The following is a 15,583-nucleotide window of genomic DNA, read 5'->3' as shown; positions in this document are numbered from 1 at the left end:
CCTTTTACTTTTTTCCAGCCAAGAAGGACTTTTCATTGAATTTGTGTGTTTTGTGAGTCAACTGAGTATCAGGGGTTTAGTTTTAGTTTTTCTTGGGAGCCCAGGGATGTCTATTTTTTTAAAGATTTTATTTATTTATTCATAGAGACACAGAGAAAGGGAGAGAGAGGCAGAGACACAGGCAGAGGGAAAAGCAGGCTCCGTGCAGGGAGCCCAACAAGGGACTCGATCCCGGATCCCCGGGATCACGCTCTGGGCCGAAGGCAGGCGCTAAACCGCTGACCCACCTGGGCTGCCCAGGGATGTCTATTTTTAAAATCTAGTGCCCCTTACTTTTAGTTTATGGCTTGTCATTTTCTTTTTTTTTTTTTTTTTTAATATTTTCTTTATTTGAGAGAGCTAGTGAGAGACAGAAAGAAGGAGAGAGAACATGAGTGGGGGGAGAAGCTGAGGAAGGAGAAGCAGGCACTCCACTGAGCAGGGAACCCAACATGAGACTTGATCCCAGAACCCCGGGATCATGACCTGAGCTGAAGGCAGACACTCAACCAACTGAGCCACCCAGGCATCCCAGCTTGTCATTTTCATAGTAATGTGTACGATTAGGCAGTTGACATTGTGAATCTTGTAAGATTTTCCTCTTACAGCCAAGTTTGCATTGCACCTTTCGTAATTATGTGGAAACTTCTAACATGAATTTTCATTATTAATTTTTTTCCTGGTCACATTTTAATTGTTAGCCTGAAAGGACATTTCTCAGGGAAATCAATGAGTCTTCTTTCTTAAGCAGGATCCCCAATACTGGGGGATAGCCCATAATGACAAGTGTTGATTCTTACCTTGAGAGAGCAGGATGAGTAAACATTATACTCCAGGTTATCAAACCCCATTGTCCAATGGACACTGCCAAGCACATGAACTTGTTTTCATCCTAGTTGAGTGTCCAGGGCTCTCCTCACATGGGAAAGAAGTCTAGGGTGATTGAGGTTTCCAACCCTGGTCAAAGGAGACCATTTGCTGAGACCATCAGGGGAAGTGTGCTGAATGTGTGCAGTATGATCACATACCAAGATGGTCTGCTGACCATGTCCCTGGTCACATTAGGCCTTGGTTAATTAAAGGTTTCGTATAAAGACTTAACTACTCAGGAAGACTGATGATGCTTTCCAAGAGGCTCTTGCCATCAGAGATCATGAAATAATAGTTTGCTGACAAATAACATCTTCAAAAATTGTTTTTAGACTGACACTGCCTAATCATTCTTTTTTTTTTTTTTTAAAGATTTTGTTTATTCATTTATGATAGACATAGAGAGAGAGAGGGAGAGGCAGAGACACAGGCAGAGGGAGAAGCAGGCTCCATGCCGGGAGCCCGATGTGGGACTCGATCCCGGGACTCCAGGAACGCGCCCCAGGCCAAAGGCAGGCGCCAAACCGCTGAGCCACCCAGGGATCCCCTGCCTAATCATTCTTAAGACAGATTCAAATAATTCATTTGAATTAAGAAATTTTTGATTCCAGAAATTACTTTGTCCTTTCTGGCTTTTTAGAATGCTTATATGAAGGTGAACATTGAGAGTTTATGAATTAAATGAGTCAGCCTTTTTTTAAAAAACCAAATTTAATAAAAAGATTATGGTTTTTCACACTTAAAATAATTTTTTTACCCTAATATCTAGGTTTAAACATTTTTTTACCCTAATATCTAGCCTAAAAACCATCAGTGTGCTGTACTCACTAGTTTCGTAGATGAACTCTCCTAGAAAGCGAAGATACTCTTAGAGTAGTAGCATAACTGTTGTTGCTGTCCTCACAAATCAGACAGCAGATATGCCAATCTTTTTATTCTTTTCTGTTCCAGCTTGTAAATCAGCTTCAGAAACAAAGGTGATATCTCATGCTGTGCGGCAGCCTGTTTTTCTTCGCAGCATGTCGGCTCCTTCTGACCTGGAAATGATTGGTAATGAAGATTTGGAATTTACTAGAGCAAATCAGAGGTAAATGGCTAATGGCTAAGGTTAGATTCCCACATGCAGCTGAATACATTCATCAAAACACACTCCCTGAGTGAGTTTCTTGTTTTGTGATCTAGTGCTATTTTGTTTTCCTGTAGGCGGCGCCATGTGACCAGCCACCGCAGCAGCTCCTTTACTCTCCTGCAGTCATTGGCCATTGAGGATAGCAGGGACAAGCCCACTTACAGTGTCCTGCTGGGGCAACTGTTTGCTTTCATTGGCACTAACCCTGACCAAGCTGTAGGTCATGTTTTGCTGACTACAGACGAATAGCACCTAACAGCACCGGGGGCCTGGAACAGTCACGAAGAGTCAGGTGGACTTCCTTCTCATGCCTTTCAGGTGTCCAGCAGCAGCTTTCTTCTGGCTGCACAGACGAGGTGGCGGCGGGGAAATACTCGAAAGCAGGCACTGGTGCACATGCGGGAATTGCTGACGGCTGCTGTGCGTGTCGGGGGCGTGACACACCTTGTGGGTCCAGTGACTATGGTCCTTCAGGGAGGACCCAGGTCAGTTGTTTCTAGTAGTTCATACCGTTCTGTCTAGGGGGAAAGAGGCATTTGTTCCAAAGATTATTCTTAAGGCCAAATATAGTGGTATTTACTAATGTTTTCCCCTAAAATAATTCTGCTTTTATTTTTCAAAAGTATCCCACAGTTTTATAATAACTTCAGCTTATGTAGCAGAAAGTAAAAGTCTCTTTACTGTGCTTCCTTTCCTGAATTCCACCCTGTTCACTTAGAGCTGCTTGTATCAGCTATACACACATAAGTAGCTTTTTAGTTCTCTTTGTACACAGAAGTGTGTATGTGTAGGATTTTTTTTCTTAATTTAGATTATGTTATACTGTTATATAACAGACATGAAAATAATTTTGCTCAATATATCTTAGATAAATCTGTCTTTTCATGTCAGTACATTTGGGTTTGCTTTATAGTTTTTAAGCACATTGTGGACCTCCAGATATGGATGGCTATGTCTTATTTAACTCCTCCCCTCCTGGTGAACCATGGTTCATTTTCTCTTTCTCTCCTTCATTTTGTCTGCTTTATTTCTGCATTAATAGTGATGTAGTCAGTATCCTTATACCTATGTTTTTGTGTATTTTTGTGCTTATTTTTACTGGATCAATTTCTAAAAACATAATTGTATATACGAACTTTGAAAAAGGTTGAATAACTTCTTTGTGGGAGTTTTGCTATACTATTCCCTACTGGGCTTCAAAGATCTTCAGAAAGAAATAGAAAAGGTGTCTGTCTCCAGGTCCTGGACTAGAACTGCCTGGGGCTACTTGTGTCTCCTGACAGCTTTTTGAGAAATTCTGGCCAGCAAGCAGAGAGCAGTGGCTGGAGGAAAATGTGTTAACTAAGAGCTAATATCTTGAGAAATTTCTGTGTCAATCAGGAGAGGCCAGGTTACTTTTCAGAAACAAAACTCTCCAATATCTCAGCGGTTTACAAAACAAGACAACAGTTCTTACTTGTGTCCAGCACAGGTGTGCCCCAACACATGCTAATCCCGGAGAGCCTGGGTAAGAGAAGAGTTCTAGACCCTCCTAGACTGCTGTCTCAAAAGCTGTCAGTCCCCTTGTCAGGCTAGTCACATGCTCACTCAACTAAAGTGGATGCCCAGAAAGCCCATTGAGTAGCACTGGCCACCACAGCTTCCTCCCAGAATAATTTCTCCACAACCCTGGGAGCATTACTCCTTTTCCCTTTGGTTATTAATGTCATATATCAAACATTTGAAAAAATGCAGAAAATCCCAAAGTATATATAAAGTAAATCCAGCATCTTAAGATAAAACCTGTAACATTCTAGCGTATGTGTCTGTCTTTATCCTAACCACAGATATCTCCTATAATGTTTTTAGTGGTTGTATAGCACTGCATCATATTCCTGAACCTTTATTCAGATTTAATCCCTATTTTCAACCTTAGGTTTTATTTACATATTTTTGCTATTATAAACAGTATTCTATAGCATATCTTTGTAGATAAATCCACACAGTTCCAGTTTTCAACTAATATTAGTTACTGTAGAATCTACCCTCGGATGATGCCTGGGTGGCTCAGTGGTTGAGCATCTGCCTTTGGCTCAGAGCGTGATCCCAGAGGCCTAGGATCAAGTCCTGCATCAGGCTCCCCACAGGGAGCATGCTTCTTCCTCTTCCTATGTCTCTGCCTCTCTCTCTTGTCTCTCAAGAATAAATAAATAAAATCTTAAAAAAAAAAAAGAATCCAGGTTGTGTGTTTATATTGGGAAAGTCTTATTTCATATCAATTGGATTCTCATAATCTGCTAATAATCACAATGTGAACTTGAAAAGGACACTTAGCTAATCAATTTGGGCCTTGATTTTCTCATTAGTACAATTGCATTTACAGAATTCAGTGCTGCATAGGATATTGTAGACAAGTTTCAGATGTTTCCTTATTAAATGCATTTGGGAAATGTGGAGTACCATTCTGTTGCTCTTAGAGATATTGTGGACTTTAATCTTGTAAGGCTCCGAGTAGTCCTGCTTAACTTGACTTTTCTAAAGTTTGGGCATTGTCTTTGAGGCAACTTAAGAAATGCTGTCTGGTAGTCTTGTGTGGTCCTGGAGTCTGGGAAACAATAGTAATTTCTAAGATCCCTTCAGTTCTGGATTCATCTAGACACCCTTGGGTTTCTCACAAGAACATTCCTGCTCTTACGTTCTTATGTTTACCATCACTCTTCTTGCCGTGGTTCAAGAAGCCTGCACTTTGGTTCTGTTTCATAGAATTGAAGAACTAACCTGTGGTGGGATGGTCGAGCAGGTCCAGGAAGCCTTTGGCGAGACCATGACCTCTGTTGTGTCTCTATGTGCTCGTTACCCTATTGCATGTGCAAATAGCATCGGACTCTTATGTACCATACCTTATACCAGGTAAATAAGGCAATGCTTTTTATTGTGAGTAAGTTACACTGCAGTGTTTAATTAAAAATATTTTTGAATTAAAAAATTGGGATTTTTTTTTTTTGCTTTGGTTATCCAATGACACTACCACTGTGATTAAATGAACTTACCTCCCTGACAGACACCTAAGGTTACTGTGTAAATTCCAGATTGTTAAAAAAAAAAATAAATTAAAAAAATAAATAAATAAATAAATTCCAGATTGTTGAATTCCTACATGATCAAGAGTGGCCAAGAGGGATCATATTACATTGTCAAAATGGAGAGGTTTAAAGGAACGTAAAAGATCTCTAGGAAATTACTTAACATTTGGCAAAAAATCTTTGCAAATACATTTATTTTCTCACTGACCTTATAAATCCCCCTTTTTTTCTATGTAGTTTTTTTTCTCTTATGGGAACCGTGAGTTGATTCTATCAGTTTTTACTTATTGTTCTATATGAACAAACTAAAATTTGAAGTTCCTTATTTATGAAGGAAATCCTCATTGTAAAGACATATTTCTGTGTTGAGTTATGCATGGTAGTATCCTAAGTAATAGACAAAGAACTATGCTGTTTTTATGCCCCTTTGATAACCTGGGTCTTAAACCCGAAGGCTGGTCAGTGATGTTTATTTCATATAACCCTTTCCACCTGGCCCAGGAGCGAAGAGAAGTGCCTGGTGCGCAGTGGCCTCGTTCAGCTCATGGATCGACTCTGTAGCTTGAGCAGTCAGACGGAATCTAGCTCCAGTGAGAAGCAAACTAAGAAGCAGAAAGTGGCCACAATGGCCTGGGCAGCTTTCCAGGTGCTTGCCAATCGCTGTGTTGAGTGGGAAAAAGAAGAAGGTAAGAAGCAGGATTCCATTCTAGAATTCATTGATTTCTTCTGTTGACATGTCTATTTAATTATTTGTGCTGGCTGGGGGAAAGAAAGGCTATATTAAATTACATAATCAGATGGGTCAAATTAATGATTTCATGAGAGCCTCTTCATCAGCATGCTTCTCTGAAAATTTATGGCTACACTATGACATTAAATAATATTCTAACCTAGAGCACATTGTGCTAAGTGAAATAAGCCAGACGTAGAAAGACAAATACTGAATGATCTCCCTTATATGTGGAATCTAAAAAAGCCAAACTCCTAGAAACCAAGAGTAGAATGGTAGTTGCCAGGAATTTTAGGAGGAGGGGGAATTGGGGAGATGTTGGTCAAAAGGTCAAACTTCCAGTTATAAGATGAATAAGTTCTGGGTCTAATGTACAGCATGGTGATTATAGTCAATAATACTTAATCATACTCTTGAAATTTGCTGACAAAGTGAATCTTAAATGTTCTCAAACCACACACACACACATACTCCAATAACTAATGAGGTGATGGAAGTATTAACTAGATTGTAGTAATCATTTCACAATGTATATACATATTTACATATATAATCATGTTGTATACCTTTTTTAAAAAATCACATTATACAATATAAATTGTATACAACTGTATTTGTTAGTCATCCCTCAATAGAGCTGTGGGTGGAGGTGAAGAATGATAACCACTCTGGAAGAGTACAGTAAGCCAGGAAATTGAGAAGATATTTTTCATTTCTATTTTGTCAACACTGCTAACAGTCTACAAATAACATGAAATGATTTAGTTGCATTTTCAAGTGCTATTTCCAAATTATATTATTTCCAATCCAGCTGAAAAAGTAAAGTTGAAGGATAACATCTCCATAATGTAACATCTCCCAGGCCTATGTATATACCTTGGTTATTTGTTTATTCATTCACTGCGTGTTTTATTATTTATTACTATTTTAATTTAAATTCAGTTAATTAACTATAGTATATTAATAATTTCAAAGGTAGAGGTCATTGATTCATCAATCTTATATAATAGCCAGTGCTCATTATGTCATCACATGCCCTTAATGTCCATCACCCAGTTACCCCATCCCCTTACCCCTCCCCCTCACTGTGTGTTTTATTATCTTGAGAATCAGGCATAAGATGAACAAGGGCATTGCTCTTAAGAAATATGATGCAGTGGTGGGATAGACCAGTGAGCAAATGATTGCGGTGTGGTCAGTGCCATAATTGAGGTGCATGCAAAGTGTTGGGAGCACAGAGGTTCCTACAGACCAGCTGTGCTAGAGATTAGGCAAAGCTCCCCCAAGAAGGTGACGAGTGAGTTACTCTTACAAGGATGAAGAATATTTCCATGCACAATAAATAGTGTGTGTAGGCATAGGGATCCCAGAGACCATGGGAAGTTCAGGAAATGACAACTAATTTGTGTCATTTTTTACAAGAGCTGCTTGGAAGGGAGGGGCTTCTGGAACTACAGTGAAAATGGAAAGATCCGAAAAGGTCTTTAATTGTGTTTGAGGAGAGAGAAGGTATATGAGCTAAAAATCAAGGTGTGTTCATGACAGTTTAAAAAAAATGGTGATTTTTCCCTGTTAATCAAAGTATGTTCCTTGTTTTGTATGAGTTCTATTCAGTTTTCATTAAGAATAATGTCTTTCCCCAACATTGAATCATTAACCTTTTATATGTGCAAATGTTACCTAATGAGGAGACACTAATTGGATAGCTAGTGGAATGCTGAGCAGGTTAAAGAAAAATCAGGCGCAAGAGAAGGGCTTTAAGTAGGGACACAGAGAGGGAGGACTTGCCACACCTGCAGGCTCACCATGGCTTCTTTGAGTTCTCACTTCACTCTTTCTTTCTTTCTTTGAACTCTAAAGGTGGCTCCACAGAGGCAGTGCACTCAGGTCTGGCCCGTCAGGTGTCCAGCCTTCTCACCAACCATCTTGCCCGAGCAACTGAGTGCTGTGGCAACCAGGCTGCTGGGAATGATGCCCTCCAGGATGTCCTTAGTCTTCTCAATGATCTCTCAAGGTATAGAGAGCTGTGGAAAGAGGTGGCTTTCCTCCTGAATGATCGGGGCTTCTCTTGGGTGGTGATTGTCTTTTGAAACATCTAAATTACAAGGCCATTCTGACATGCTTCTGCTTCCAGAACAGTAGAGAACAAAACTATTGACAAACAGTAGCTCTAAAATGCGAGGATTGTTTAGGTGAATCTCTACCTCATAAAATGATACCATTTGCTTTAAAACTTTGCTGGTGACAGCTGCTAGCCTTTCAGGTCTATGCAGGTACATTGAGTAACCCCAAATCTTACCCTCATTATAGCAAAATAAAGAATAATCAGTCAGGACCTGCAGTTGACTCATGTTCTCATGCTGTGTCTTAAGACAATCTGTGGAGGTTTGATACCATCCTGTGTGAGCTGTGAGGCCCACAACTGCTTGTCCACATAAGGCTACTTGTTCTTTGGCTCCTGCTGGACTTTGTTTTCTTCTCAGTGAGATGCCACAGGGTCAGCTGTGTCATATTCCACACTGTTGAGGCCTGTGTAACCCTGTGTGAGATATTTGGTCTTAAAACACTCCTTAATAGGAAATAAAAGACTAAATGGAAAGTCTCTAGTTTGGTTCATACAGTTGTAGTGCTCCATGAACCGTGCTGAACTATAGCATCGCAGTTAAGTAAACATTAGGGATCAGAAAATATTCAAAAATCTTTCTTTTTAAGTATTATTGGTTGGTCAATTGTGAACTTACATTAGATATTTACCAAAACCTTCATTCTCCTTCCTAAAAACATAGTGCCAGATCCATGTTGTCCTCGTGAGTCAGTTCATCCTCATTTAGGGAATTATTGCTTCTGAATGTCTATAGACCAATATGCCCAACGTCATTTACCTTTTTTTCCTTCTTTTCCAGGAGTCACATAGGTAAAGCCATCCTGAGCCAGCCAGCTTGTGTGTCCAAACTCCTCTCCCTGCTGCTTGACCAGCGCCCATCTCCAAAGCTGGTCCTTATCATTCTTCAGCTGTGCCGGGCTGCACTCCCGCTGATGAGTGTAGAAGATTGTGGGAATGTGGAGCTCCCACCATGGAGCTACTCTGTTCCTTCCCTAAACAGTGAGCAGGAGGATCCCAGTGACCCAGCATCCAAGATTGCTTCATTGCTCTTAGCAAAGCTGGCAGATTACGTGGTCCCAGGTGAGAGGCTGGCCGGAGGATGGTACAGAGGTGCCTGCTTCTTGTGGACGGCCACACTGAGCTTCCTCCTGTCTGTAGCTGCTGCTGCTGCTATGCCTTCTGTGATGAAAGAAAGGGAGGTGGGAGAGGGAAGAAGAGAGATTCCAAAGCCAGAGTTTTCCCTGTGCAGGGGAGCTATACCAATAACACTGCAATTGTTCTGTTTGCTTTTTTTTTTTTTTTTTTTTTTTTTTGTTCTGTTTGCTTTTAAAGGATGTCAGACAGTTCTTTCTCCAACTGCTTCTGAACCTGATACTACATTGACAAAAACCAGCCCCAAGAATTCCTTAAAAGGAGACAAAGATCCTGGAGAAGAGAGTGAAGCAGTGGATGGCAAGCTGTCTATCTTTATCCACAAGCGGGAAGACCAATCATCCCATGAGGTTCTCCAGCCGCTACTAAGGTGACTGACTGTTGTAATAGCCACATGTCATTAGGCACTGACTGTGTCCCAGGCACTGAGCTCAGTAAGCCCCTTACATACATCAACTGTCTCAGCCTTCTTGACGACCCTAAGAGGTAATCACTATTACTGTCATCCCTGTTGTTACAGTGGAGAAACTGAGGCAGAGCTGAACCACAGACGCAGGCCTCTGACCACAGAGCCCAAGCTTTTATCCACAACTCGGTACTGTTTCTTCAAACCCAACAGAGAGCAAAAGCCCTGTTGAGAATATATTGTTTGTGCTCAATGGAGAGTCTACAGTGTGATTTGGGCTTCAAGAAGGAATAATGCAGTCTGGTTTTAGTCATTTGCATCCTTCAGCCATTGGTAAATTTAAGGATACCATTGACTGTGAGGTGGAGAGATAAGAGAAATTTTTTTTTAAACATGGAGCCCTGTCAGTGGGAGCCAGGAAGGTCTTCCACAGAACATAAGGGAATTTAGGACACGTATGTATATCTCCGGGGAAGACTTCTTTCTTCAAATAAATGATGTGGTGATGGTGTCATCCTCATAATTGGTCCCTTGGCTACCATCATGGCAACTGAAAGCACTAATGGGCTACTGGCATAAACTAGGGGTCCAGCAGGTCAGTGCTAGATGCAGGAACCACCAAGAAACATTCTTAGGCATTGCAAAACCTGACAGTGCAAATTTGGTGAAGGAGTTTTTGGAGGTCAGGTTTAAGAAGCAGAGGAAACTGAATTTTTAGAAAGATCCAGTCATTAACATCAAGGCATCCAACCCATGCTATTGTTAAAGTTCCCTTATTTTGGGATTTAGATCACTCACCGAGCCCAGCCTTCCCTGTATTGTAGGCTCAGATTCTCGATTTTGTTCAGCTCTCTATTTTGTACATCATTTTCATGTAGTTTTTAAATTATCACTACAACTGTCTAAAAAGAGCTGGTGTTTTGATCCCTAAAAGTCCTGTAATTAAACAATAATAAATTCTTTCCTTTTTGAAAAATTGAGTCTTACTATGGGTTTTAAAATCCTGTTGTAGCATATAGTACTGCTCTGGTTAATACTAGATTGCCCCATGGCGTGCAGCCTGACCTTGACCTTGCCTGGAAGATCATCACCTCTCTCTGCTTTCCCTTTTAGTAGCTCAGAAGGACGGCCCTTCAGACTTGGCACTGGTGCCAACATGGAGAAAGTTGTGAAAATGGATCGAGACATGACTAAGGTAACTAATTCGGAGACACCCGCTCTGACAGGAATGCTTGATTGAGAAACATTTGCCATGCTTTTGGTTTTCAGAGACATTTAAGAAAAAAAATTCCCACAAGGAGGCAGAGTGAGAAATTAAAGTCAGTGGCTTAACTGAAGCCATTTTTAAGAGAACCAGTCAGAGTCAATTTGTCATTGATGTTAAAATGTAAAAGAGAATTCTCGTTCTTGACCTAGAAGTTTTTTCTTAGTTTTATTTTTTTATTTTTATTTTTTTTTAATTTTTATTTATTTATGATAGTCACAGAGAGAGAGAGAAAGAGGCAGAGACACAAGCAGAGGGAGAAGCAGGCTCCATGCACCGGGAGCCCGATGTGGGACTCGATCCCGGGTCTCCAGGATCGTGCCCTGGGCCAAAGGCAGGCGCCAAACCGCTGCGCCACCCAGGGATCCCCTTTTCTTAGTTTTATTAAGAAAGTTTTGCAGCCTATGGGATGCCTGGGAGGCTCAGCAGTTTAGTGCCTGCCTTTGGCCCAGGGCATGATCCTGGAGTCCCAGGATTGAGTCCCACATCAGGCTCCCAGCTTCTCCCTCTGCCTATGTCTCTGACTCTCTCTCTCTCTCTGTGTCTCTCATGAATAAATAAAATCTTTAAAAAATATATATATATTTTTTGCAGCCTATTAATGCCTTAAAAGTGAGGGGTACCTGTGTGGCTCAGTTCGTTAAGTATCTGTGAGATTGAGCCCTGTGTCGGGCTCCACACTGGACATGGAACATGCTTAAGATTCTGTCTCTCTCTCTCTTCTCTGCCCCTCCCCATCCCACATGTGCTCTCTCTCTCTCTCTCTCCCTAAAAACAAATACATAAATAATAATACTTTAAAAGTGATAATATGTAAAAGGTTAAAAGAGTAATAGATTTTAAAAAAGAATAATAGATAAAAGAACTAAAGATACATAACCCATAAAAAGCATTGAAATATGCTCATGTTTACAGATTATACAATAAATAAAGAAATAAAAATAGTAATATATAATTTTTCACCTGTCAAAGTTAAAGAAAATTGATAGGGACACCTGGATGGCTCAGTAGTTGAGTGCCTGCATTCAGCCCAGGGTATAATCCTGGAGTCCCGGGATCAAGACTCACATCCGGCTCTCTGCATTGGAGCCTGCTTCTCTCTCTGCCTATGTCGCTGTCTCTCTCTCTGTGTGTCTCTCATGAATAAATAAATAAAATCTTAAAAAAAAAAAAACCCCGATAATACTCATTATTGTCAAGGTGAGGGTAAACAAGCATTTTCAAGGGTCCAGAGACAACCATGCTCTGCACAGCTCTATTTATTTAAAACAAAACAAAAAAATATAATCTGTATACCCCTAAATGGGGGATTGATTAAAGAAATTGTTGTATGTCATTTATACCTCAAATTTTTAAATTTAAAAATTTATGTTGGGGCAGCCCTGGTGGCGCAGTGATTTAGCACCGCCTGCAGCCTGGGGTGTGATCCTGGGGACCCAGGACCCGGGCTTGAGTCCCACGTCGGGCTCCCTGAGTGGAGCCTGCTTCTCCCTCTGCCTGTGTCTCTGCCTCTCTCTCTCTCTCTGTGTGTGTCTCTCATGAATAAATAAAATCTTTAAAAAAACAAAACAAAACTTGTGTTCTGTCTTTAAAAAAATCTTAAAAAAAAATTTAAGTTGTATGCCTATGATGAAATACTATACAATTATAAAAAGAGTGAGGTCAATCTACATATATCAGTATCAAAACACATGATAGTTTGATAACTGAGAAAAATTAAACAGAAAAACTGTGCGTAGTGTGATCCATGATTATGTGTGCCAGAATTTGCATGGAAACAAATTTAGAGGATTCACAGTTATATGTGACTGGGTGAGGACATGGGATGTTTATGGGAAATTAACTTTCTATATATAGTATTTTAACATGTGAGTCGGGGAAGCAGGTTTTAAAAAGTAGGAAGCGGAGTATGGTGACGGTCTCAAACCTCCCTACAGGGTGGCTGTTGTGAGGTGATTACAGAAGAGGCTGCAGCTGCTCTTCGGAAAGCAACCAAGTGGGCGCAGTCAGGCCTCATCGTCAGCATCGGGCCGCCTGTAGAGTCTGTCAACCCAGAGACTGTGAGCGGACTGTCCACAGGTGACAAAAAGAAAACTGCCCAGACCTCCATTTGCCGAGAGAGGAACTCTGAGCTTGCAAGGTAGTCTTTTCCTGTCCAGACTCTTCTAAGGTCTACTTAGTAATGGACTTGTTTTTAGGGCTTTAATTGTATATCATCCTCTTGACCTGCTGGAAATGAGGACTTCGGGGTTAAAATACCCATCTGAGGTGGTCCTGGGCAAATAGGGCAGCATTCCTGGCTGAGTGGGCATCTACAGCCAGAGGGTGGTCTTTTTTTTTTTTTTCCCCCAGCATGTGAGGCAGTTTATTGACATTTACTTGCCCAGATGACTTTTCCTCACTGTTATAGAGTTAAAAGAATTGAGGGGAAAGGGGACGTGTACAGATGAAGCCAAAAGGCACACACTGAATACGCCATGATAGGCTGAAAAGAGGTTGCTCTGAGACTGACAAGCCCCCCATTTCAGAGGCTAAGAAAGTTTGAGCCCAAGAACATGCACTCATGTAGCCAAATCCCTTCTGTCTGCCAGAGGAGAACCAGGCAAACCCTGTCCGGCCAACCTGAGCCACCAGGCATCTTCGGACCTGGCTGTCATGCTTGTGGGACCACTGACATCTCAGTGGCCATGGCGTCCTGACCTAAACAAACAGGGAAGGCCTGGCCTGACCCCATCTGTATGGCAGAGACAAAGGTGATTGATTAGCAGATCTGTGGTGCACAAGTGATGGGAGGGGCGGTGTGTGTCAGCATGAGATCACGACTCTAAAATGCAATGTAAATCCACAAGGTGTGGGTCTGAAGGCTGGACACAATGATTAAGTATGGAAATGTCACTCGGAGCTGACCCTACTTCTGGACAGACAGACTTCTTGCACAGCCTCTGCACACAGGGTTTAGTCCCTGTGGCTCTAAACTGTCTTGGAAGCAGAAGGAAGAGGAAGTGGTAGGCTGCCCAGCTGGGGCCTGAGGACTGTCATGATTGTCCAGATCTCTGTGGTCAGAGAGTGGCCCAGCCACCTCAGCCCTGACCCTGGGACGTCGGAGGGAACAGGACGTTGAGTCCCAGGAGGGCTCCCCGTCGAGGCCCCTGCCTCGCCCGCCTGGCTCTACAGGCCTCCCCTTCTACCGCTTCTTCTTTGCCTCCTTCTTGGGCCTCTTGCTGGCAGAAAGAGCAGCAGTCTTGGTCTTCCTCTTCACCTCCACACTTCTGGGCTCAGAGGGCTCTGCCACCTGTCCACCTCATGGGACTTGGGAACAGGTACAATGATGGCCAGCACACAGATGAGCTGGAAGATGGCCCCCAGAAAGAGTCCATACTGCAGCAGGTTCTCTAGGAAAGTGGGCTCAGGCACCTCGGGAGGTGAGAAGTCCAGGTCGGAGGCCATGGCCTCGGCCAGCAGCTGCCTGTGGTCTCCTCTGATTCACCACTTTCCAGAGCCAACTTCTCCCACACCGCCCAGCCACTCCCCCGGAAGTCGAGGGTGGTCTTTTTTTGAGAAAGGCCACTAACCAGGAACACCAGCTACAGCTTTTTTGAGTATTAGTAAACTCAGGTCTTGATGCCTTTCCTTCCAGTCAGCCTAGCTCTACACATAAACTTCTCTCTGGGAGTAGACAGGAGGAAAGAGTATTGCTTCTAGGGAGTTTGCGAAGTGTTCTATGTTTGCAAGCCAGGAATTGGTGTGCCATAGGGTCCTTAGGGTCTTCCCTTGATCCTGATGGTTTATGCCGTTCAGGTTTTGAGGTCTGCTGTTTTAGGGGATTCTTTAATTAACAGAAAGAATGTGAGAGAACTGATCCCCCCGCTTCCTCCATGATAATTTAGCTGTTCTTTTTCTTAGTCAATGAAATCCACTTTTTCTTGTATCATTAGAAAATTTTTCCGTCCGATGATAACCCTAAAAGCCACCTCTGCATTCTTAACCATCGCCTGGACATTGACCCTTTCCCTCTTGACACTTGCAGGACCGATCCCGTCCGACCCTTCATCAGTGGGCACGTGGCGAACAGCATGGCCGCAGAAGTGATCGCCTTGCTTCATAGCTTGCTAATGGCCCCCGAGTCAAATGCTGCCCAAATATGGACCACAACAGCAGAAAAGGTTAGCACAGAGTCCCTGCTTCACTGGGGAAACGAGGGGGAGGTTTGTGATCTGTTTTAGCATTTGAATCCTGCCTAATAAGGATCCTATTCTAGTAAAGATTTCCCAAATTGGTCAGACAGACTTGTTAGCAGTCCCCCCCCACCCCACCCCGTCAAATTTGCTTTGGTTTAATCATTTCCCTTCCGCTAACCTATGCCTCCTGTCACTGCCAAAATTAGTTTTGCAGAAGATGAGACTATATTCTCGGGGAAAGGAACAGCATGCCTTGTTTCTCCTTCTTGCCTATGTTCAGTTGGTACTGACATTAGGAAATCACACAGCCTTGGTTTATTGGATTTGTTAAGTGTATATACTAAGTCCAAAGGCCTCTGTGATTTATACTCCCTGAATGTTCTGTCAGTAATTCATCATTACACGTAGTAGTCTGGTTTCCTGAAAACTAGGGACCTGTAATCAATTCCCATTTGCCCACAGTCATTTTTCAAGTGAGTGCCTTAAGAAAATTGGATGTTGAGTTGTAGGCAGTATGCTGTGATGGTTTTCCCTCAGATAAGCTTTTGCCTTATTTTAGGAGTTTTGTCAACGCAGTGTTTGATTCTCCCACATTCTGAGGTTGTGTGTTTCCAGTCCTGTCTCATTATATAAGGCAAATATGGCAAGA

At 42.1% G+C, this 15,583-nt stretch overlaps 1 protein-coding gene, 1 long non-coding RNA gene and 1 pseudogene across 8 annotated transcripts in view; 1 reads left to right on the top strand and 2 right to left on the bottom strand.

Moving 5' to 3' along the window:
- HECTD4 (HECT domain E3 ubiquitin protein ligase 4) overlaps nt 1-15,583 on the top strand; it is a 188,764-nt gene that overhangs the window by 115,830 nt on the left and 57,351 nt on the right. For 4 of the 7 annotated variants that reach the window (XM_077875698.1, XM_077875699.1, XM_077875697.1 and 1 more), the window contains exons 30-41: nt 1,861-1,996; nt 2,113-2,254; nt 2,357-2,523; nt 4,781-4,927; nt 5,602-5,786; nt 7,691-7,844; nt 8,734-9,014; nt 9,267-9,456; nt 9,607-9,681; nt 10,606-10,687; nt 12,694-12,896; nt 14,784-14,919. In XM_077875698.1, coding sequence (XP_077731824.1) covers nt 1,861-1,996; nt 2,113-2,254; nt 2,357-2,523; nt 4,781-4,927; nt 5,602-5,786; nt 7,691-7,844; nt 8,734-9,014; nt 9,267-9,456; nt 9,607-9,681; nt 10,606-10,687; nt 12,694-12,896; nt 14,784-14,919 — 1,898 coding nt within the window. The remainder of the gene's footprint in view (nt 1-1,860; nt 1,997-2,112; nt 2,255-2,356; nt 2,524-4,780; nt 4,928-5,601; nt 5,787-7,690; nt 7,845-8,733; nt 9,015-9,266; nt 9,457-9,606; nt 9,682-10,605; nt 10,688-12,693; nt 12,897-14,783; nt 14,920-15,583) is intronic. The other 3 variants (XM_077875703.1, XM_077875701.1, XM_077875700.1) reach the window with 1 other exon arrangement.
- On the bottom strand, nt 1,644-5,794 carry LOC144299879 (uncharacterized). The gene is made up of 3 exons (XR_013366522.1): nt 5,593-5,794; nt 2,243-2,556; nt 1,644-1,946 (listed from the first exon to the last, which is right to left on the bottom strand). It is a non-coding gene; the product is annotated as an uncharacterized LOC144299879 (long non-coding RNA).
- Nucleotides 13,100-14,288, bottom strand: LOC144299878 (protein MANBAL pseudogene; annotated as a pseudogene).

Source organism: Canis aureus, chromosome 27 (assembly GCF_053574225.1).
Source record: "Canis aureus isolate CA01 chromosome 27, VMU_Caureus_v.1.0, whole genome shotgun sequence".
Lineage (NCBI taxonomy): Eukaryota > Metazoa > Chordata > Mammalia > Carnivora > Canidae > Canis > Canis aureus.
Note: the sequence above shows the minus strand (reverse complement) of the source record. Positions and strands in the feature narration are given on the sequence as shown.